We start from the raw sequence: 23,149 nt of genomic DNA, 5'->3' as shown, positions 1-23,149 counted from the left end.
GGCAAATCCATATAGAAAGAAAGTAAATTCATGGTTGCCAGGGGCTAAGAGGAAGGCAGAAGCGAGGGCTGACTGCTCATGGGTGTGTGGTTTCTTTTTGGGGTGATGAAAACATTCTGGAATTAGCTAGTGGTGATGGCTGTACAACTTTGTGAATATACTAAAAGCCACTGAACTGTACACTTTAAAAGGGTGAATTTTATAGTATATCTCAATAAATAAATGTAAAAATAACTAGAAAATATTGCTCTCATGAGCCGTTTTTGAAAGGAAAAAATTACTAAAAGAAAAAGTTCAGCCAACGAAGAGATGAACGAAAAAACTAGTAACTCTGATCACTGAAGCTCTCTAACTGATAACATAAGATTACAAACAATATGGGGATTGTGGTTAAAAGACAATGTGTACATTATAAAACCTAACAATATAAAAATAAAATGTACCGGGAATTGGGAGGGGAATAGGGGAAGAAGGTAGGAGGGTATTTAGTATGCTGACTTCCTCACCTTTTACAGCTGGGGATTTATAGATATTATTTAAAGATAATCAAGTAATAAACTCATAAAAATATTTAACAGTACAAAGGTCAATGTTAAGAAAGATATTAAAATCAAATGATGGCAGAGGAGAGAAAGGCAGAAGAAGGAAAATATATTGACCTCATTATTGCTCCTAGTAGGGAACCAGTTCCTGAAGAAACAGAATTACAGGTCTCGTAGAAGTTACATACTCTATAACAGTAACCATTAGTAACAAAATTTAAATATTCCAAATTATCAGAAGAATCATACACAAAAGAAAGCATAGTCCACACAATGAAGGTGTTTTTAAGTTATAAAACAGAAAGCGTAGGGAAAAAATGTGAGAAAAAAAAAACCACAGCTGTCATATTGTCATATAAAAAAAAGAAAATGAATTAAGCTCACTTACTTTTTAAAAAGACTTTAACATTGAGACACAATGGGAAACCCAAGTCTGTCGTATACAAAAGTCACATCAAAGACAAAGCGATTCAGAAAGATTCCAAATGAATCAATGGCCCAAATTCACTAGGCAAATGTAAACAATAATAAAGCAAGGGTCATAGTATTTATTTATTTATTCTTTTTTTAAAAAAATCCTTTTGGGGGCTGGCCTGGTGGTGTAGCAGTTAAGTCTGCACACTCCACTCCAGCAGCCCAGGGTTCTCCGGCTCAGATCCCAAGAGCGGACCTGCACACTGCTCATCAAGCCGTGCTGTGGCAGGCGTCCCACATACAAAATAGAGGAAGATGGGCACAGATGTTAGCTCAGGGACAATCTTCCTCAAGCCAAAAGAAAAAAAATTATTTTATTCCTCAACTTCTTTCTATAAATTTTGATTATTTTTCTTTGGACTATCTGCCAGGGCACTCAAGGATAACAATGTTAGCAATCTGTGCCAGCACTCTGTGTCAGCAATTAGAGCACAATGTTTTGAAAATAGCAAAGATTCAGCATGTTGATTCACATACATAGTTGCAACCCAAAGGAATGCCAGAAAAATCCAAGGACTGAAGTATATCCTGGTTACAATTCTTCCACTTAAATGACATTGAGATGTAACAGGATTTTGTACAATTTCATTTTTAATCTTATTTGCCATGCCTTAGAATCTTTTCTAAATTAAAAATCAAACAGAAACCCCACGGAAGAACATTTGCTCGGCATTGCTCTGGTAACCTGCGCAACTTGTGTGCAAGTGTATAAATCGCTAATCTGCATCTACGATTTTATATTTTAAGATGCTTCCATCTGTCACTCATCTCAGATTAAATGAAACCCAAAATAAGCATAGGGTTAAAATATGCTAAATTTCCCCACCCAAATTGAGATCATAGAGTAACTCATAAAATATACAACGTATCAAATCCGAACATTATAATGTTTTACTGTGTGCAGTATAATTCCTGTACCAACAGTACCATATAATTCCCACCATTCTTCTCATTTTTGTTGGGAAAGGCAGGCCAATTTCATAAGTATCAATTTTAAAATACACAAAAAATTATCTCAAAAGTGTTTATATTTAATAGAAACAGAGATGGCAACTTCTATGAGGATTTATGTTCAACTAAATTTTGACTCATTAAAATTTGTTTTATTTAACTTTTTAAATTATCATACAGTAAAATTGATTTTTTGGTGTCCAGCACAACGAATTTTAACATATGTATAGATTTGTGTAGCCATCACTACAATCAGGGCACAGAACAGATCTATCAGTCCAGAAGCCTCTCTTGTGCTCACTCTTTATCATCACACTCTCCTGCCACTCAGCTTCTGAAAACTACTGATCTGTCCACTAGGCCTGCTGTTTTGTCTTTTTGAGAATGTCATCTAAATGGACCTTTTGAGACTGGCTTTTTTCATTTAGCATAATGCCCTTTGAGATGCATCCTAGTTACTGGAGTATTGACAGTTCATTCCTTTTCATTGCTGACTATTATTCCCTGGTATGGATGTACCACAGTTTGTTTATTCATTCACCACTGGACAGACATTTGGATTGTTTCCAATGTGTGGCATTTCTGTGTGAACTAAAATTTTCACCTCTCTAGTGTAAATAGCCAGGAGAGGGATTGCTGGGTCATATGGTAAGTGTATGTTTACTTGGTGTCTTGACATGAGTACAGCCATGTTTGGCCTTTCCATTGACCTACAGCCACCAGCACACAAAGAAATATAAAGCTGCTTTCTGCGTGGTGGGAACTGGCCTTTTTCCCAGGAACTGGCCTTTCTCCCACGGAGATAGTTGCAATTTGTAACATTTCAAGGTTCTTTGGGTGTCGCAGCTCGGGGCAGACTGGCCATCTGTGCCTGCTGGGACAATAACAAGGGAAAACAATGCACATACTGCACGTACACAACTGCCGGGCTAGGACAATAGCCAGAAGGCTCAGTGCACGTACACCACTGATAACCATTTGTACATGGGAACACTGAATGCTTGCTCTGTAAACTCTGTAACTGCTTGCTCTGGAAATTACTGATGCTATATAAACTGCTGGAAACTGAGACCTGGTGAGAGTCTCACCTGTGGAGGGTATACCTTGCCCATGATGATCAAATTCCCGCCCAGCCCTGTCAATTGAAGGGACTCTCCCAGGCAGTGGGGCATGGATGTTGGGAGTAACCAATCTGATGTGTTCTCTTTTCCGTCAACCTGGTGTTTCTCTTTCCAGTTGATTTGTGTCATTTCCCTTCAGTCGATTTGGTGTTTCCCTTTCTGATTGAGCTGGTGTTTTTCCCTCTTATTATTTGACCTATTCTGATCTGTTTGCGGACTATCACCTTTACTCCCTCTATATAATAAAATATACCTTCAGTCCATTTGTTTGGAGTGGAAAGTTTCTTTTACGTCTCTGGTCGAATCCCCCGAACCTCTGAAAACATAATTGGCGCTGTGAGCAGGATTCGATTAAGGAGACGGCTTTCCTGTTCAAACAAAAAATAACCAAAACCAAGGTGGAAGACATTCCAGGATGGGAGGACCCTCCCTTTTGCACTCTGGCTGGGGAGTGGGCTCATAGGTCAGGATTATGTGAATCTTGGGATGTTCGTCTGCGAGATATGAATCATTGGATGTGACCAAAGCTTTGCAGATGGTGGTGGAAAAAACAAGAGAGATGATGTTTCTTTTCTGGCCCGGTGAGGTTGGTGTTTATTGACTGCTTATCGTTGGGCTATAGAAGATAGGGATAAAATACAAAGGGAAAAGGTACTGTGGGTGATCAAAATTGGCCACCTTGAAATATATCTCTTTACCTTGATTATTTTCTCTGACGGACATTCGACCTCCCCCACAAACTGCCTAAAGAATTTAACATAAAAATCTGTTCCAGGAAAGAGTTACTGTCATCTGATGGCTGTAATATAATGTAAAATAGATGTTACAATAGGAGAGGCACCAACAAGCCCCTCTTATCAAAAATTCCTGTCTCTCCGGCCACATTCTCTGGGTGGCCCTGGAAGGAGTTGCCAGACAAACACTTACATTTAAAAGGGAAATCTCCATTTGTAAAGGTATCTCCCTCTCTGGGGGGAAGGGGGGATGGCCTCTCTGGAAACTTAGTGTGGAGGATGAGGCCTTAAATCTACATAATAACCTTGCTCTTGTTTACTGTGCTTTTCTGGTAATCTCCCGTAACTGACTCCCCCCACCCCCAACATCCTCCTTTGTCTTTAGCTGAAGATGGTATTTAAGATGAGAATCTCTGCTATTGTGTTGAGAAACTCAGTGACCCTGGTTTCTCCCATGTATACATGTTATTAAACTTGGTATTATTTTGTCCTGCTAACCTGTCTTGTTATTTGGCCAGCCATAAGAACCTTGAGGGAAAGGGCAGAGGGGGATTCTCCCTCTCCCCCCACAGTACTCTTGGAAAAAGAAGTTTCAGATTTGCAGTCCCGGCTGATGTCACCCAAAATAGGAACTCTTTCCTTGCCATGAGCCTGGCATTCTAGTTTTATTTGGCCCCTCTTACGTGACAAATAGAGAGCCTGAATATGTATCCAATAATAATTTGGCGAGCCAGCTGGGAGGATATTTGTCCGTGGCTCGATGGCCCTGGGCCAGGTGGAATGTCCTGGGAAACAGTCCAGCAGCTGCCTAGGTGATTTGCCCTAGGGACTGCTCCCAGTGCTTTCCATCTAACCCGGTGCCACTGACCCTGGGCACATTTTCTTATGATAGGGAAACAGGCTCTAGAATTATTTGTTTGTTTGTTTGTTTGTTTTTGCTTACACGGAGAACTCCCTTCCCCTCCATCTGGGGTCCTATCTCTTTAAGACGCAGGGCTATCCCTACTGGAATGGGAATAATTATAGGACTTTTACCCAGAATCTGTTAGATGCACCTATCCGTTTTGTTTGGGATCCCACTTGACTGTCTGTTCTGTATGTTTGTAATTTTGAAGGGGGGGAATTCCATCTGTCCCAAAGAAAAGCCGTCTGGGCCACCTCTTGGCTAAATGGGCTATGTTCAGCTGTGAGCCCATATCCAAAAAGAAGATGATTTTCTTTGTAACACCACATGGCCACAATGTTCTTTAGACTCCAGGAAAAAAAAATTATAAAAAGACATATGATTATGGTGCCAAAACACAATTGTTACTGTATTTCATGTTGACACTCACAGTTCTTTAATTTCTACAAAACAAAAATATAACTCTCATGCTAATCAGCTGGTGCAGATTTGTGCAACGCACAATCCAGGCTTAGCACAATGGGTCCCCGAAAAGAGTGGACACTTGGGAGAACAAACTTCATACAGGTGGCCACAACAAAGGGGAATCCTTGTCACCCATGATGATATTGCCACTGCAGTACAACAATGTCAATTATGCCAACAGCTAAATAAACAGGGAGTTCCACACCCCTACCAAGGTCATATTCAAAAGGGATTATTTCCCGCCCATAGCTGGCAAATAGATTTTATTGGACCATTGCCAAATTCTTGTGGCTATATTTATGCTTGCCCTGCTGTTGATACATCTTCTGGTTATTTATTAGCTATGCCGGCTAAAGCAGCCACCCAACAGAGTGCCATAAAATTATCAGATATAATTAAGTTATACTGTGAAACACCAAGGCAGATTCAGAGTGACAACGGTTCCCACTTTACAGGTAAGTTGATTCAAACCTATATGAAAGAAAATCATATAAAATGGATTTATCATATACCTTATTACCCTCAAGCTGCAGGCCTCATCCATCCAATGAATGAATGGATTGCTTAAACAACAATAGAGGAAACTCGGTCATGGCTCATTAAAGGAGTGGCACAACCATCTAAGTACTGCTCTAAATATGTTAAATAACAGCCATTAGGCCCCAGTGAGACTCCTCTGTCAAGGTTGTTACCAGCAAAGATTACAGAAGTGGCAGCCACTACCCATGAGCTTATGACCTTAACCTATTGGCCATTGACTCAATCTGCTAAACCGCCTTTTCGTGCCACAGCCGAATCGGCTGGATTGGACTTATCCACTGTTTATTCTATTCATTTGCCCCCTAAGAAGCAATCTATAGTCCCTACCGGGATAGGAGTACAATTTCCCAAAAACACTTTTGGTTTATTAAAGGGACGCTCTAGACTAGCAGCGAAAGGTATTGATGTACTTAGGAGGAGTCATTGATCCAGATTACCAAGGAGAAACAAAATTTATATTATATAATGGTAGTGACACAGTGCTAACTATAAAGTCTGGGAGACGAATGGGACAATTACTGGTACTTCCCCTCCTGACTCCAAGTGTGTCACAAGGATAACCTCCAACTGAATTAACTAAAAGAGGAATGCAAAAATTTGAGTCTACAGATGGATGAAAACCTGAAACAAAGATGTGGGTGACACACCCCCCACCCAATGCACCTTCTCGTGCCGCAAAAGTAGTGGCTCAAGGGCCCACTGCAACACTCATAGTCACGTATCCAGGAAGTAAACAACTATACCATGTTCCTTAAAATTCTGTTTCTTTATGTGAATAGATATTCCTGCTGTGCTCGCTATGCTATGCTGAAACTCCATGTCTGCTGCAGACCTACACACCAACTAATGTCTCCATAGGACAACCTTTGACCCTACACTACTGGACCAACTGCTCTACCCTAGTGGGACCTGTAACCTGGACTATTAATGGCCGAGAAATTTTGTCTAACTAATTATAATTTCTCTGTTACCCTGCCTTCTGCTACCCTCCATAATGTGGGCTGGTATTCTTGTATCAAATGGAAAAAGGGAAATCCAGATTCCCGGTTTCTTAAAGAAACCAATTTGTTAATATCCTTCCTAATGCCACTACTCCTCTTAAAAACACTAATCTGTGGCTACATTTAGCTCATACAGTTCTTAATAAAACTGCTTTTTGTCTTAGAAACAGTAATAACCCTTTTGGACTTCTACAAGCTAATTTGTTAGGCCTAGGTATTACCTTATCTGATGTGTCACATGTTAAAGTCACTGTTCCTCCTTCTTTAATATCTATGCCTATATCAGGAGTAACTTCTGCCACGTGTTATTGTATTAATTATATATATATTCCATTCTATTGTAATAAGGCTATCCCTGTTAGTATTCCTACTCCCTCACGACTACCTACTGGATATTTCTGGTTATGTAATAATACTGCATACTCACACATTCCAACTGACACATCCGTTGCATGTGGTATTGGCCCAATAGTTCCCCTTATAGCTGCCTTCCCTACCAAGAATTCCCGAATAAGACGAGCACTCACTACAGATTGTGACCCTCGTGTTAAATTACTGATGCTATAAAAACTGCTGGAAACTTCTTCCCATCTCTACTGTGGCAATGCTTGCCACCCTTCTACTACCTGATTCTGGCTTAATGGTAGACAACCATTGTCAAATTAAACACCTTTCCTGCTTGTTGACACATGTAATGAATGATACTGTTAAAGCTTTTCTAGCTATATCTCAAAAATTTCAAAAACTGTGCAGAGAGACTGTTATACAAAGAGCTGCTTTAGACTATTTGTTTCTCCTTCACCAAACACTTTATACTAAAATACTGGGTATGTGCTGTTTCAATGTATCAGATCAAACTAATGTTATCTTTGATGCTGTGCATGATTTGCAAGATCAAGTTAATAATATTTCATACTCTAAGGGCTTATTTGACTGGTTACCTTGGGGTTTAGGTCCTTTATGGTGAGATAGTTTTATAAGTATTGTAGTCATTGAATTTTGGGTTCTTGGATGTACCTTATATACTTGTATACAAAGTTCATTGTCTGTGCATATGGTGTCTTATAGTTAATGGAGACGGCCACGGCTGAAAATATCTTGACATGAGTACAGCCATGTTTGGCCTTTCCATTGACCTACAGCCACCAGCACACAAAGAAATATAAAGCTGCTTTCTGTATGGTGGAAACCGGCCTTTCTCCCATGGAGATAGTTGCAATTTGTAACATTTCAAGGTTCTTTGGGTGTCGTAGCTCGGGGCAGACTGGCCATCTGAGCCGGGCTGGGACAATAACCAGGAAAAACAATGCACGTACACAACTGCCGGGCTGGGACGATAGCCAGAAGGATCAGTGCATGTACGCCACTGATAACCATTTGTGCATGGGAACACTGAATGCTTGCTCTGTAAACTCTGTAACTGCTTGCTCTGGAAATTACTGATGCTATATAAACTGCTGGAAACTGAGACCTGGTGAGAGTCTCACCTGTGGAGGGTACGCCTTGCCCAGGACCTCTGATGATCGGATTCCCGCCCAGCCCTGTCAATTGAAGGGACTCTCCCCGGCAGTGGGGCGTGGATGTTAGGAGTAACAGATCTGATGTGTTCTCTTTTCGGTCAACCTGGTGTTTCTCTTTCCAGTTGATTTGTGTCATTTCCCTTCAGCCGATTTGGTGTTTCCCTTTCCGATAGAGCTGGTGTATAGAGCTGGTGTTTTTCCCTCTTATTATTTGACCTATTCGGATATGTTTGCGGACTATCACCTCTGCTCTCCTCTATATAATAAAATATACCTTCAGTCCATTTGTTTGGAGTGGAAAGTTTCTGTTACATCTCTGATCGAATCCCCCGAACCTCTCAAAACACTTGGTAAGAAACTTCCAGACTGTTCTCCAGAGTGGCTGTAGCATTTTGCACCCCCAGCAGCAAGGTACAGGAGTTCTATTTGCTCTGCATCCCTATTACCACTTTACCAAGTGTCAGGACTTGCTCCATTTCAGCCACTCTCCTAGGTGTGTAACGGTATCTCATTGTGGCTTTAATTTGCATTTCCTTAATGACTAACGATGTTGAACACCTTCTGACATTCTTATCTACCATCTATATATCCTCCTCTTTGGTGAAGTGCCTATTCGAGTTCTTTACTCATTTTTTAATTGGTTTGTTTGTTTTCTTACAGTTGAATTTTGAGAGTTCTTTATATATTCCGAATACAAGTCCCTTGTCAGATATGTGATTTGTAAATATGTTCTCCCATTCTGTAGTTTGTCATTTTATTCTCTTAACAGTGTCTCGTACAGAGCGAAAGTTTTTAATTTAGACAAAGTCAAATTTATCAATTTTTTTCTTCTATGGATTGTGCTTTGGGTACCACAGAAGACACTTTTTAATGACAGGGTGCACAATTCGCAATGAAGACATGACAGTTATGAATATCTATGCACCAATTTGCAAAGCATCAACATTTTTATAGCTAAACCTATACAAAAATATAAGAAGAAAGAGAAACACATGAGTAATAGAAAACTTTCATTCATCTCTCTCAGCCCATGATAAATCAAATGGACCAAAAAAGAAATGAATGTAGAGAAAGGGTTTAATAAAACATAAAAAGCCTAAATAACATAGTGAGGCCAATCTAATCAATCTATATAATGAATTCTGTATCCTGAAAACACAGAATAGATCTCTTTGCAGGTCCAACGGAACATTCACAAACTTTACCATGCATCACACCAAAAATGAAAACACATCCCCAAAAGAAGAATTCCACAGCATTTTATCAGTTCTAAGGTGCACATTTTTTCACGTGTTGACGTCTCTAAAATGAGCGTCCATCTTACAACTGACTGTGCCTCACATTTGTCATTGGCAACATATGTTTTCTTTCTTAGTGGCGTTTAAATAATATGATACTTATTAATTACAAAGGGAAAAATAGTAACTTTACAGTTGAGAAATGTGGCAGATACCTCCTTAACCAAGTGAATAAGTCACATCAACATCCTGTACCTCCTGATATGATGTACTGTGAAGGACACAACACCACTTCTGCAGTATTCTGGCCCAAAGTGCATAACCTTAATTTAACCATGAGAAAATATCAGACAAACCCAAACTGAGAGACTTTCTACAAAATAACTGGCCAGTGCTCTTCAAATGTGTCCAGGTCATGAAAGACCAAGAAAGACTGAGAAATGGTCTAAATTCGAAGAAACTAAGGAGACAGGACAACCAAGTGGACTGTGTGATCCTGGGTTGGCTCCTGGACCAGAAATAGGACATTAATGAAACAACTGGCAAAAGTTTAATAGGGTCTGTAGATTTTTTCATAGTATTGTATCAATGTCCATTTCCTACTTTTGATTATTGTACTAAGATGATGTAAGATGTTAACACTTAGGGAAGATGAGTGAAGGATATACAGGAACTCTTTATGCTATTTTTGCAACATTTCTGTAAACCTGAAACTATTTCAAGATAAAAAGTTTAAAATTTCCCAAATTTAAAAATAAAATAATGACATATCTGACAACTATAACATCTTAGATTCAATGAAATATGGTAGTGCACACAACATTCTCTGATCATAATGCAATAACCCTAGAAATTAGTGGCAAATCCATTAAAAAATAAACCCTACCACCCAGAAATTTAAAGCCCTGTCTTAAAAACTCTTGAGACAAAGAGGAGGTATAAACCAAAATTACAGAACATCTAGAAAAATAGAAATTATGAAAAGAATACAGCTAAATGCAATGTTCAGAGGAAAATTCATAGCACTAAAGTAATTATATCAATAAGAAAGAATGAGAATAAATCAAACATCCAACTCCAGAAGTTGTGAAACACTAAAATAAACCTAAGAAAGCAGAGGGAAGATGTTAGTAAAGGCAGAACTTAATTAATAAATAGGAAAACAGAAAAATAGGGGCCCTTAAACACATGAAAAGATGCTCAAACTCACTCATAATAAGAGAAATACAAATTAAGCTATACAGAAACCCCTTTCACCTCTTAAAGGCGCCATGATTTAAAAAAAAAAAATTATAACAGGCTGTGTTGGCAAGGCTATAGGCAATCAGTAACTTCATTTATTACTGGAGATAGTGACTCAGAAACACAAGTCTAGGAATTTATCCCGGGATATACTTGCAACACTGCAAAATGAAATGATTCATGTACAAAGTTTGTAATAGCAAGTAAATAAAAGCAATTTAAATGCCTCAGTGGAAGATGAATTAAATTGTATTACATCCATGCAATGTAAAGTATGCAGCTTTTCTTCCTTTTTAAAAAGCAAGAAAATTAAAAAATGAAGAAGTCTATGTACCAATCTGGAACTATCCCTAAGGTACACTGTTAGGTTAAAAAAAAAAAGTCAAAGTGCAGAAGGAGAGTGCATATAGGATGCTACAATTTATGTACAAATGTGGATTGGGGGCAGAAGAATATCTGTTGCTAATAAATGTCACACGACCAACAGGTACCTTTGCTTCTAGGGATGGGAACTGGGTGTCTGGGGCAGGAGTTAAGAAGGGGACTTCTCACTTTACACCTTTTGAATTTTATGAATTCGTTAGCTGTTCAAATAACAGTGACGTGTGACTTGAGACCCACCTCTTTTCATTTCTTGGACTCTAGAAGTCCCTTTTCTGGAAGTCACAGCAGAGGGGAGCGGCTCTGAAGCACGTCATGCCCATTGCAGGTCAGAGTTCTCAGCCGAAGTCCAGGGCATCCCCTTTCACCAGCTGATGACAGTAAGCAAAAGGCATGTCAGTTTCAGTTTCCAGACTATAAAATGAGGCGTTACTCCCCTGCAATGTTTCGAGTAGGAATTACATGAGGTGATGTTGAGCAGAGTGTTCAGGCCATTGGCTGGCAAACAGGCCCCCGGTAAACGCCCATGTGGAAGTCACACTGCGTCTGGGCAACTCACCAACCCCACTCCGGTGTTCCCAATCTTGTGGACATTCACTTCGGGGCTCCACTGTCCATAGAACTGCTGGCCATGTGGCCAACCTTGCATCCAGCCTGCAGTGTCCCAGGCAAGGAGGGGACCCCAGACAGGCTCTGCCAGCCTCTGCACCACTCCTGTGTCTGATGCTTGGTGTCCCTGGAACCACAGCCAGGTTCATCCGAGGAACCTCTGCTTTGAGATGGCTCTCAGGGGCTGGCTGACACCTGCAGGGCAGCCAGGGGCAGCTGGGAACGTTTTCATGAGCTCTCTGGGTGTCAAACATAGATAGTAACTAGTTTGACCTTGCCAGCTGTTCCCAAGAGGTCATCCAAGATACACTGCTAACATTTAAACTAAAACCAGCATCAGGGTCGGCTGGAGCCTGTGTGAAACCAGGATCTGAGCAGGTAGGGGTGGACACACCAGGGACCCTGGCAGGTGGATGCTGAGTCACCCTCCAGGACCCTGAGTTCCTCCAGGGTTCTGACACCAGAGCAGATGGATGATGACATGGGCTAAATACACTCCCGGTGAATTAAATTACACATTTCACTCCTTCCAGAACCATTACAGCTCATGGACGAAAATCAACCCCAGAAGGATACTGTTGTCTATAATTAACCAAACCCAGCACAAGGATATGAAACCCCCACTCCACCCTACCCTCAGTGAGAAAGTGGGCAAGAATAAGCAAAAGGATGTTTGATGAATTGCATGAAGATTACTGTAATTTGGTTCAATATTTAACAGAATTGTGGGAAAAAAAGAGACTATCCAGAGACGGGGTAAAAACTGTGTGAAATGCTCAAAACTAGCAAAAGAGAAAAAGGTGCAAGCAGGATGGACATATGAGGCTGAGCAGGAATCATGTGAAATGGTGTGACTTGGGTTACATATGAATGTTAGGCCAACCTTCAGAAGGGGTTAGGTGTGGGGAGAGGGGAGGAAAGCCTCCTGCGCGTCTCAGGCTCCCAACTCTGCAGTCAACGAGCCCGCTTAACGGGGGTTGGGGCAGTGGCCTCATCAGGCGCCCTCCAGCCTTAGGTGGCGGCAGCCCCCGAGGGCATCCTTCACCTGAACCACTGCCCCTGCCTTGCTCTGCGCACCGGGAGGGAGGGAGCACCTGGGTCGGGGCGCCGCACGGTCAGGGCAGGGACAGCCCAGCTGGGACCCCTGTGCCGCCCTCACCCCCACCGCGCTCACGAGCTTCCCAGGCCGCCCCTCCTCCGCGAGCGCATGACGAAGACGCTCAGCGCCACCTGCAGCAGCAGCAGCGCCCCGGCCCCCGCCCAGCGCCCTCCAGCGGACGGCCTAAAACCAGCATCGGGGTCGAGATGCTGGCACACGGCCGAGAACCAATGCGTATCCGTGGAGAAGCAGCTGGGGGCGGGGCGCCGACGTCACAAATCACAGAAATCGTGTTCATGAGAGAAGTTGGGGTGCTCCTGAGAGAAGCTGGAATAGGGGGGCGTCGTCCCTGAGTTGAAACATTTTAGAAGTGTCCTGCACTGACAGATGCAAAGGAAGGCATCACGCGGTGTGGCAGACAACGGGCTGTTCCCCCGTACCTGCTCCCTCTTCTTTCTTACTATTAGGACAGCCAAATTTTAGATGAGTACACAGTCATCCAGAACAAAGACCACATCTCTAAACCTCCTGCATAGTCAGTTATGACCCGAGGATTAAGTTGTGGCCAGTGGACTATAAACCAAAGTGCTGTGTGTGTGATTTCCAAAAAAACGTCCTTAAAGGGACGTGTGATGCCCTTCATCAATCCTACCTCCTTCCTGCTGGCTGGAATGCAGATGTGATGGCTGATACTCCAGCATGTCACACCATGCAGTGGGAGCTACATGCTGAAGATGGTTAAGTAACAAAATTCTGTGTAAAGGAACCTGGTCCCTGACATCGACGGCACCCTGCCAACCCTTCATGGCCTGCTTCTGGGTTTCTTTTATGCAAGATTTCATTCTAGCCATTATTGTTTGGTTTTCTGTCTCACAGAGCTGAAATGAATCCTAACCAATAAACAGAGGAGATGAGGATCCTTTTTGTTGGCAGTGGGGCAAGGACTGTAATAGAAATAGGGGTTCCCTGTGTTGGCAAAGGCCGGAGACAGATGCAAGGGAAGTGGAATCGGCAGAACTGGTGGTAGAAGCACTCCTGGATAAACAGACGTGGTGAAAGACGAAATGGAAGACTCGAGAACATCCCGTAGTGGGGTCACAGGGGATGTCTGGGAGGCCACTATGCTGGACTCTGTGGGGAAAGGTGTCATGGCTAGACAGGTGAGGTCCCTGTGTTGACAAAGGTTGGGGAGAGGCTCAAGGTAAAAAGAGAAATCGTTCCTGGAAGTTCTATCCATTTTTAAGAACAGGCTCAAATCCTCGTCCATCTCCCTTCGTGGCCAGGGGTGTCCCTGTTAGTTCTTGTACCCAGTGACTGCTCACAGCACCTCCTGCTGACCCACACAGCCTGCTGGTCCTCATGGGGTCAGTCTGGACTGACTGTAGGGTACCTCATCCACCATTTCTCCTCATGTGGTCCTCAGACCACCAACATGGGACTGCCCTGATGACTTGCTAAAAATGCAGACTTAAGGACCCCACCCAACACCAAATGGATCGGCCCCTCTGAGAGGCCCCTGTGATTCTAACATACACTCAAGTCCAATCCACCATTTTTACACATGGGGACACTGAGGTCCAGACAAGGAGTGTGACTCCCCAGAGGTCTCACTTCCAGTCAGCAGAGCACTGGGCAAGAACCCAGGGATCAGGACCCTCCAGTCCAGAGCTCACTCCAACGCCTTATGCATCTCCCAACACCTGCACCCTTTTTCTTGGCTCTCTCGGTGGTCCTTCTGCTAATTTAAAAACTCTCTGAGATGAAGACACGATCTGCATGGTCTCCTCCATCCTCACAATCCTAGGACAAACTGCAGGCTAAAGACAACCCGTGACACCTCGGCACATCTCCCAGAGCTGCGTGCAGAGCCCCAGCCTCCTTCTGTAGCACCTACCTCGCAGACACAGGGCCTGCATGCCCCAGGACTCCATGCAGACCTGCAGATTCACCTGACTGGACATTCAACTGACCCCTCCCTGACCCAGGGCCTGAGGAAGCACATCAGGGGCTCCAGGAGTGGGACACCCACCTTGGATCCCAATCTACCCCCCTAACTGGCCTGCCTGCCCTTCCTCCCATCTCCCTGTGCCTGGGGAATGGGGAGGAGGGTATTGACGTAAATGGCTGCATCCTCTTCCTGCCCCAGACACTCAAGCATCTTTGAAAACTCCACTTCCCCTTCCCTCTCCTTTGGGCTGACCTCCCATAGCTGTCCTCCCCACCCTCAAAAAGAACATGCAAAGTTCTGACTGCCTTCAGCAGGCTCCACAACCCGCCTTCTCCTTACCTCCCATGGCTGCCCCACAGGTGCCACCCCAAGCAGACAGCAACTGCCCTTGTCCTTGCTCTCCACTCCAGCGCCTGCAGACACATCTGGGCACCTTTTCCTTTAGCTAAATCCATGTAGCCTGACCAAGCTAAAGATAGGGTCTGCCTGCTTGGGAAATTCCAGCCCACCCTGGGTGCCCTGTCCTGGACTCCAGCAGCAGGTCCAGCCTGAGATCAGCACTGACCTCTCCCAGGAGGTCTCTCCTGGGCCAGCTCCTAGAACATGCCCTGTACTTTCACCTTCTAAGCTCAGGTATCATTACTTCACGATAACCCTGGGCTATAGGCTATCCCTGCCCTCCCGCTCTCCGTGGTACAGCCTAGGAACTCCTGATTAGAGAAGTCAGGTGAGGTGCCTGCCTGGCACAGCCCGTTTTGGAGAGTGACAGGGAGGTAAGCCCCCATCACTACCAGGGCCTGTATGGGCCAAAAATCCCTACAACCTTGGGACTGGGGCAAGCCTCTGCTCATTCATTCACAGTTTGTTTTCATCATTCTAATAATTCACAATCACCACGCTCGGAAACCTGCCTCAGATCCTCTTCTCTTGTATCAATGTTCCCTACCCCCACCCACAGCCCTATGCCTGCTCTTCAGGGAGGGGGACTGGGGACGTGGTCTGATCAGTGGGGCGCTCTCAACCAGTGGGATCAGGACGCTGAAGGCCGGATGCAGGGAACCTCGGTGTCCAAGCAGGGGACTGAAGAGTGAACGGCGGAAAGCGGACACGGTGGGAAGAGATGGCGGGGTTCGTCTCCGCAACGTCCCCACCCCATCGCAGTCTCCGAGGCCGGAGCGGCTGCCTACGGCGCCACCTAGCGGCCACCGCCCGAGAACCGAGCGTGGACCAGCTGGGATCCCCGGGCTTGCGGGGTCCGGTTCCTGCGGGGCACGCGGGCGGGCGGGCTGGGGGACGCCCAGCTTGGAGAGCTGGACGCGCGGCCCAGGACTAGGCACGTCTCTGGATTCGGACGGACCCCGCGACGCTCCGCGAGACCTCGAGAGCCAGCGCTCTCCACTCCTCGTGCCGGCAGACCCAAGCCCGGGGCGTCGCGGAGGCGCTCGGCGACCGAGTGAGCGTGCGCGCGCACGCCCCACGCAGCGCCCCGCACGGCCGCGCGCGCGCACGCCCCGGCGCTCTCCCGCGCCGGCCGGTCTCCCACGCAGCGGGGCGCGCGGGCTGGCGAGCAGGCTGTCCCGGGAGACAGAGGCGTTCCCGCGCGGCACCCGAGCGCGGGCGCGCCGCTGCACACTTTCCACTCTCCCCTTGGGCTTGGGGACGCCGCCCCGGCCAAATCGTCCCCATCGGTGCCCCCCTGGAGGGCAGGACGTAGGGGTCCGCGCGGCTCAGGCCCCTCGGAGCAGGTTAGGGACGCCAGGGCCAGGCCGCTCCCACCTGCCGGTCGCGGCGTCCAATGAGAGCCTGGCCTGGTGATGTCATGCCCCGACCGGACCCCGGTGACGAAAGCCCGAGGTCACCCATCAGGGAACCAGCGCAAACCCACCCGCGGGGGTTCCGGAAGTTTCCACTGCGGCGGGCGGCGGAGTGCGGCCTCGCCCCGTAGCCGTGCGCTTGCCGCCACGGTGGCCTGCCTTCTCGGGTGTCCCGGAGTCACCTCTCCCTCCCCTGGGGTCTCCTTCCTCCACGGGGGACCCCTTCATTTCCACTCGTGATCTCATGTCCGTATCTTCATTCCCACAGGTGTGCCCTCATCCTCAGGAGTGTCCCACGTCACCTTTTCTCCACCAGTGCCACCCGGACCCCTGAGGGGGTCCTCAGTCGTATTTTCACCTGCCAGTCCTCCCATGCCACCCCTGCCGTGTCGTGGCCAGGGATGCTCATTTATTCGGCCCCCAGCCCCGACCGAGGCCAGTCAGTGTGTCTGAGTGTGTGCGTCCGTCTGTGAATGTCGGTCGCTACGTTTGTGGCTGTCACTGCATGAGACCGTCTGCGTGTGTCTGTCTCCGCGGGCTTCTGTCCGTCTGTCTGTCACTGTGGGTGTCTGCTCCGCCGCTGCGGGTCTTTAGGTCGTGTCTGTTCACCGCGTGTCTGTCCGTTTGTCGGCGTCTGTCACTGGAGTCCGTCTGGGCCCCGGGGTCTCTGGGTCTGGGCTCCGAGGGAGGGAGAGAGAGGGGAGGTGGCGGCCCGGGGAGGCGGGGAGGGGCGGGGGCGGAGACAGTGGGCGGGGGCGGGCGGGGGCGCCGTGCGGCCCGGAGGGGGTGTGTGCGGGGGGCCGGAGGCGGCGGCTGTCAGAGTCGGCTCAGCCTGCGCCGGGGAACATCGGCCGCCTCCAGCTCCCGGCGCGGCCCGGCCCGGCTCGGCCGCCTCAGGTGAGTCTCCCGCCCCGCCCGGGACCCTCCCCCGGCCCGCGGCCCATTCTGCGTCCGAGGGACACTGCGCTCCCCGTGGGATCCAGGCCCCCAATCGGGACGCCCACCGCGCCCCCGGGCCTGCCCAGCGACGCCCCCCGCCGCCCCACACGCATCCTTAACTCTTCCGTCGCCGCCGCGTACTTACGGTCGCCCGCGCGGGAGCCGGCACCCCGCAGGGCCGGCCGCCGCCTCTGCTCTCGAATTCCAGTGGGGACTCCCGAGCGCCCCTTCCCCCGCTCGCCCCCAAGTCGGGCCACTGGAAGACTCCCCCTGCTTAGGGCGGAACCCGAGCTGCGCAGGTTCCTGGCGCCCGGCTGGCCCCCCCGCCGCCCCGGATCCCGCGAACCCAGCGCCCCTGCGCAGCGCCCAGCCGAAGCCCCCTCCGAGGCCCAGGCGTCCCCCTCCCGCGGGGGCTCCGTCTCTATTTTTGGGGAAGGGGAGGCTCAGCGGAAGCCCCGAGTTATAATTAGCACCACTCGGGTTTCCTAGTTAAGCTCCGGCACCACCACCCCACCTCAGGGCGGCCGGGACTGGGTGAGGGGTGACCACCGGGAGAGGGGGGAGTTCCGACCCGGGGAATTTTGATCCCTTGGCTGGAGATGCCGGAACCGCGGCAGCTGCTGCCCAAAAATAGCGCCCCCGCCCCTGCAGCCGGGGATCTCCGGAGCCCCGAGAACACAGGCGTCCCGGCTCGCCCTTCAGACCTTTCTGCAATGCCCGCGAGCCCTCAGACCCCCGCCCCAAGTTCCCGGCTCCTGGACTCGGGGCGGGGAGCGCCGTCCTTTTCTCGGTCTCTACTGCCCCCCGCTGGCGGCAGCGTGCATCACAGCATCCGACGGATGGGGGACTCGAGTCCTGGAGGGCCAGGGCCGGCGAGTCTGTTCTGAGGCTAGGCGAGCGGGGTGCGCAGCTGACGGGCACCAGCGCGCTGTGCCAGACAGTGGATGAGGCGGGGCAGCGTGGCGCAGGGTGTGGAGTAGGCAGGATTTGGGACCTGCGGCTTCCACACCCTGAATGCCCAACCCACCCCCCAGCCCTGGCCAACACAGGAGAGGCTGCGCCTTCACGCAACCGCAAGGTCCCCCATGGGTGGCCCCGACCCTGTCGGGGGGCCGTGCCCACCCTGCTCACACTGGGCCCAACCCAGACCACCCAGCCGTGGGAAGGAGGGGAGGGTGTAGCTTGGCAGGGCTCAGCTCTGTTCTGGCACTTGTCTGTCTGGGTGTGTGCGTACCTGAGCTCTGTCTCCTCTTGGTTCTCCCTGTCCGCCTGTGTCCTTTTCTCCCTTCCTCCCTCCCTCCGTTTCTCTTCTCCTCTCTGACAACCTGCCCCACCTCCTCTGCAGCTCAGTGATAACCCCTGGGCAAGAGAGTTACCTAATCTCCTCTCTTCTGGCAGCCTCCGGCCTTCATCCTCTGCTTTTCTTTCTCCCAGCAGACGCCTGCCTGCCCTGGCAGCCATGAGGCCCCTGTGGTGTCCCCTGCACACGCCCTCCCTGGCCTCCCCACTCCTTCTCCTCCTCCTCTTCCTCCTGGGAGGAGGGACAGAGGCTGAGGACCCGGAGGATCCAGAGCTGCTGGTGATGGTGCATGGGGGCCGGCTGCGGGGCGTCCGCCTTATGGCCCCTGGGGGTCCTGTCTCTGCTTTTCTGGGCATCCCTTTCGCGGAGCCACCTGTGGGCCCCCGTCGCTTTCTGCCACCAGAGCCCAAGAGGCCCTGGCCAGGGGTGCTGGACGCCACAGCCTTCCAAAGTGTCTGCTACCAATATGTGGACACCTTGTACCCTGGCTTTAAGGGCACCGAGATGTGGAACCCCAACCGTGAGCTGAGCGAAGACTGCCTCTACCTCAACGTGTGGACACCATACCCCCGGCCTGCATCCCCCACCCCTGTCCTCATCTGGATCTACGGGGGTGGCTTCTACAGCGGGGCCTCCTCCCTGGATGTGTATGATGGCCGCTTCCTGACCCAGGCCGAGGGGACTGTGCTGGTGTCCATGAACTACCGGGTGGGAGCCTTCGGTTTCTTGGCCCTGCCAGGGAGCCGGGAGGCCCCAGGCAACGTGGGTCTGCTGGATCAGAGGCTGGCTCTGCAGTGGGTGCAGGAGAATGTGGCAGCCTTCGGGGGGGATCCAACATCAGTGACTCTGTTTGGGGAAAGTGCAGGTGCAGCCTCAGTGGGCATGCACCTGTTGTCACCACCCAGCCGGGGCCTGTTCCACAGGGCTGTGCTGCAGAGCGGTGCACCCAATGGGCCCTGGGCCACGGTGGGCGTGGGAGAGGCCCGCCGCAGGGCCACACTGCTGGCCCGCCTGGTAGGCTGTCCCCTGGGAGGCACTGGTGGCAATGACACAGAGCTGGTCGCTTGCCTGCGGACCCGGCCAGCTCAGGACCTGGTGGACCACGAGTGGCACGTGCTGCCTCAGGAAAGCGTGTTCCGCTTCTCCTTCGTGCCTGTGGTGGACGGAGACTTCCTCAGTGACACGCCCGAGGCCCTCATCAACGCTGGAGACTTCCACAGCCTGCAGGTGACTAGTGGCTGGAGGGGTTGGAGCTGGTTCTTCTAGGCCTGTTCTCCCACCCATCCCTCCCCCTGGGGACCCAGGCATGAGGGCTCCTCAGATCCACTCCCAAAGGCTCTGGCTTCTGTTACCCTGGCCACACTCTCCTCCCTGAGGGCTGAATCCCAGGGTGGTCAGTGGGACAGAGGAAAGGACATGTGGGTATATTTTCTCTCTCTCTGCCCCTTCCCCAACCTTGTACTCCTTGCCTCCACGGTTCTGGGTCTATAACCGTTCATTTCTCTGGCTCTTTGTCCATCTGTTTCTGTCTGCCTGTCTGTCTGTGCCCCTGCCCTTGTCCCTCCATCCTGTCCCCCCAGGTGCTGGTGGGTGTGGTGAAGGATGAGGGCTCCTATTTTCTGGTTTACGGGGCCCCAGGCTTCAGCAAAGACAACGAGTCTCTCATCAGCCGGGCCCAGTTCCTGGCCGGGGTGCGGGTCGGGGTCCCCCAGGCGAGTGACCTGGCTGCCGAGGCTGTGGTCCTGCATTATACAGACTGGCTGCACCCTGAGGACCCGGCGCGCCTGAGGAAGGCCATGAGTGATGTGGTGGGCGACCACAACGTCGTGTGCCCCGTGGCCCAGCTGGCTGGGCGACTGGCTGCCCAGGGTGCTCGGGTCTATGCCTACATCTTTGAACACCGCGCGTCTACACTCTCCTGGCCCCTCTGGATGGGGGTGCCCCATGGCTACGAGATTGAGTTCATCTTTGGGCTCCCCCTGGAACCCTCGCTAAACTACACCATCGAGGAGAGAACCTTTGCCCAGCGACTGATGAGATACTGGGCCAACTTCGCCCGCACAGGGTCAGCAGTGCTGTGGGGAGGAGGGCCTCTGGGAGCCAGGGAGGCAAGGAGGGGACAAACAGAGAGAGAGAGAGACAAGCAGAGACAGACAGAACTGGCCAGAGAGGGAAAAGTTCACAAAGGAAAGGAGACAAAGGGGGAGAGAGAGCCCAACAAAGGAGACCCAGAGAGGAAGGGAGGTGGGATGGCAGATCCTGAAGAGATGAGGACAGAGGTGGAGGGAGGCGAAGCGAAGAGAGAGACCAGGAGAGAGACAAAGGAGTCACCACAGTAGTCAGGAGCATGAACTGTAGAGCCGGCTCAATTGGACCAGTAGTGATTTTATTAACTGTGACTGGGTGTGCACGCACGCACACATACACACACTCTTTACCTGTCTGAAGGAGACAATAAATCCAACATCACTTGGGTGATGTCAAAAGTACAGGTGATGTTTGTAGAGACAGGATGGTTACATAGTAAGGACTCAATAAACCGTAGCAATTTTTTAAATGGGAGAAGCAAAGACAAAGATGGAGCAGAAAAACAGGGAAAGGGAGAGACAGAAAGAGGGAGGGCAGAAGGAAGGGGCAGACTCCAGATGATGCCGGTACTGGAGAAGAGAAAGAAGGGTTAAAGAGCTGGTGGGAGGGAGGGCACGGGGTCAGGAAGCGGCCTGCCCCCTCCTACCCTCCATCTCCCGTCCCCAGCCCCCAGGGCAGGGAAGGCTTGGCTGAGGCTGAGCCTTCCCCTTCCTCCCGCAGGGACCCCAATGACCCCCGGGAACCCAAAGCCCCGCAGTGGCCACCGTACACGGCGGGAGCGCAACAGTACGTGAGCCTGAACCTGCGGCCGCTGGAGGTGCGGCGGGGGCTGCGCGCCCAGGCCTGCGCCTTCTGGAACAGCTTCCTACCCAAATTGCTCAGCGCCACCGGTACGCAGGGGCCAGCGGGCGGGGCTGGGTGAAGGGGGGAGAAAAGGGGAGCGGAGAGAGAGAGGGGAGGAGTCGGCCGGGTATAACCCCTCTCTTCTCCCCCCAGCCTTGGAGGCTCCCAGCACCTGCCCAGGCCCCGCCCACGGGGAGGCTGCCCCGAGGCCCAGGCCCGGCCTCCCCCTGCCCATCCTTCTCCTCCCCTTCCTCCTTCTCTCCCGGCTCCTGCGGCTGTGACAACGGCCTCTTCCCCCTCCGGCCTCAGGGGGCCCCTCCTCTAAGGAGTGGTCGGACCGTGGGGAAGGGCCCCACTCAGGGATTTCCGACCCAGAGCCCCCTCCCTCCTCAAGCCAAGACTCAAATTGGACACGGCCGAGGGCGGGGGGCGGGGAGGGGTGTGACCTACGACCTGTCTCAGGGACACACACGCCTTTGTTGTTTAAATGGAAATGAAAAAGCCAATTTTCTTTTTTTATGAAATTATTCTTTGGAGCCTGAGCCTGGTTTTGGGGGGAGAGGGAGGACCTGGGGCTATTAGCATACCCCAGTGAGGCTATAACCGTCAACCATTTCTGTCTCTTCTCTTTTCCCCACCAACCCACGGATCCTCCCCCTTCTGATCCCGTCTGTCCCCCTGTCTTCTGGTCATTTTCTCCCCCTCCCTCCTCCTCCCCGCCATCCTTCTCGGGCCCCGCCTCTACCCTCATCCTCTGGTCTTCTGTCTGCCGCTTATCCTCCTGATCCTCTCTCCACCATCCCACGTGTCCTCCCTGCACTCACGCCCCCCCACCATGTCCGTTCCTCGACCTTCCCCACGTCCTCCCCGCACCCACTTGCCGGGCGCCCTGGCCGCAGACACGCTGGACGAGGCGGAGCGCCAGTGGAAGGCCGAGTTCCACCGCTGGAGCTCCTACATGGTGCACTGGAAGAACCAGTTTGACCATTACAGCAAGCAGGATCGCTGCTCAGACCTGTGACCCAGGCGGGACCCCCACGTCCCCGCCTTGCCCGTCCCGCCCGGCCCCCTAGTTGTATATACTATCTATTTAAGGGCTGGGATAGAACACAGAGGAGCCCTAGCCTCTGCCCACCCCGACTTTCCCCGGGGCTCCCCGTCCTCTGCATGTCTTGGGCCGAGCCCCTTTCCCCGCGGTGCCTTCGCCCCTCTGGGCTGCCAATAAACTGTTACAGCCACAAGAGTGTGCGCCACTGGGGAGCGGGGGCCGGACAGAATGCCTTGACCAGTGGGGCCGAGTGAACGGAGGAGAGGGTGCTGGAGGCGGCGGACGTGCGGACCGCCGAGGTGGCGCCCGCACGCCGCCGCCGCCGCCCCTTCCCGCGAGGCGGAGCTC

At 50.4% G+C, this 23,149-nt stretch overlaps 1 protein-coding gene across 2 annotated transcripts; it reads left to right on the top strand.

Moving 5' to 3' along the window:
- The first annotated feature begins 17,430 nt into the window (after window positions 1-17,430).
- Window positions 17,431-23,062, top strand: ACHE (acetylcholinesterase (Yt blood group)). 2 transcript variants are annotated; one of them, XM_004442892.2, is made up of 5 exons: window positions 17,431-17,480; window positions 18,960-20,049; window positions 20,403-20,887; window positions 21,631-21,800; window positions 22,653-23,062. In XM_004442892.2, the coding sequence occupies exons 2-5, from the start codon at window positions 18,982-18,984 to the stop codon at window positions 22,772-22,774; spliced, it is 1,845 nt and encodes a 614-aa protein (XP_004442949.1). In that variant the 5' UTR covers window positions 17,431-17,480; window positions 18,960-18,981; the 3' UTR covers window positions 22,775-23,062. The 2 variants fall into 2 exon arrangements, with proteins under 2 accessions (XP_004442949.1, XP_004442948.1); XM_004442891.2 differs by having other exon boundaries at window positions 21,907-22,720.
- The last annotated feature ends 87 nt before the right edge of the window (window positions 23,063-23,149 follow it).

The sequence above is a fragment of the Ceratotherium simum genome, chromosome 26 (assembly GCF_057802395.1).
Source record: "Ceratotherium simum simum isolate JZ-2026a chromosome 26, ASM5780239v1, whole genome shotgun sequence".
Lineage (NCBI taxonomy): Eukaryota > Metazoa > Chordata > Mammalia > Perissodactyla > Rhinocerotidae > Ceratotherium > Ceratotherium simum.
The sequence above is the reverse complement of the archived record's forward strand: the minus strand, read 5'-3'. Positions and strand labels throughout refer to the sequence as shown.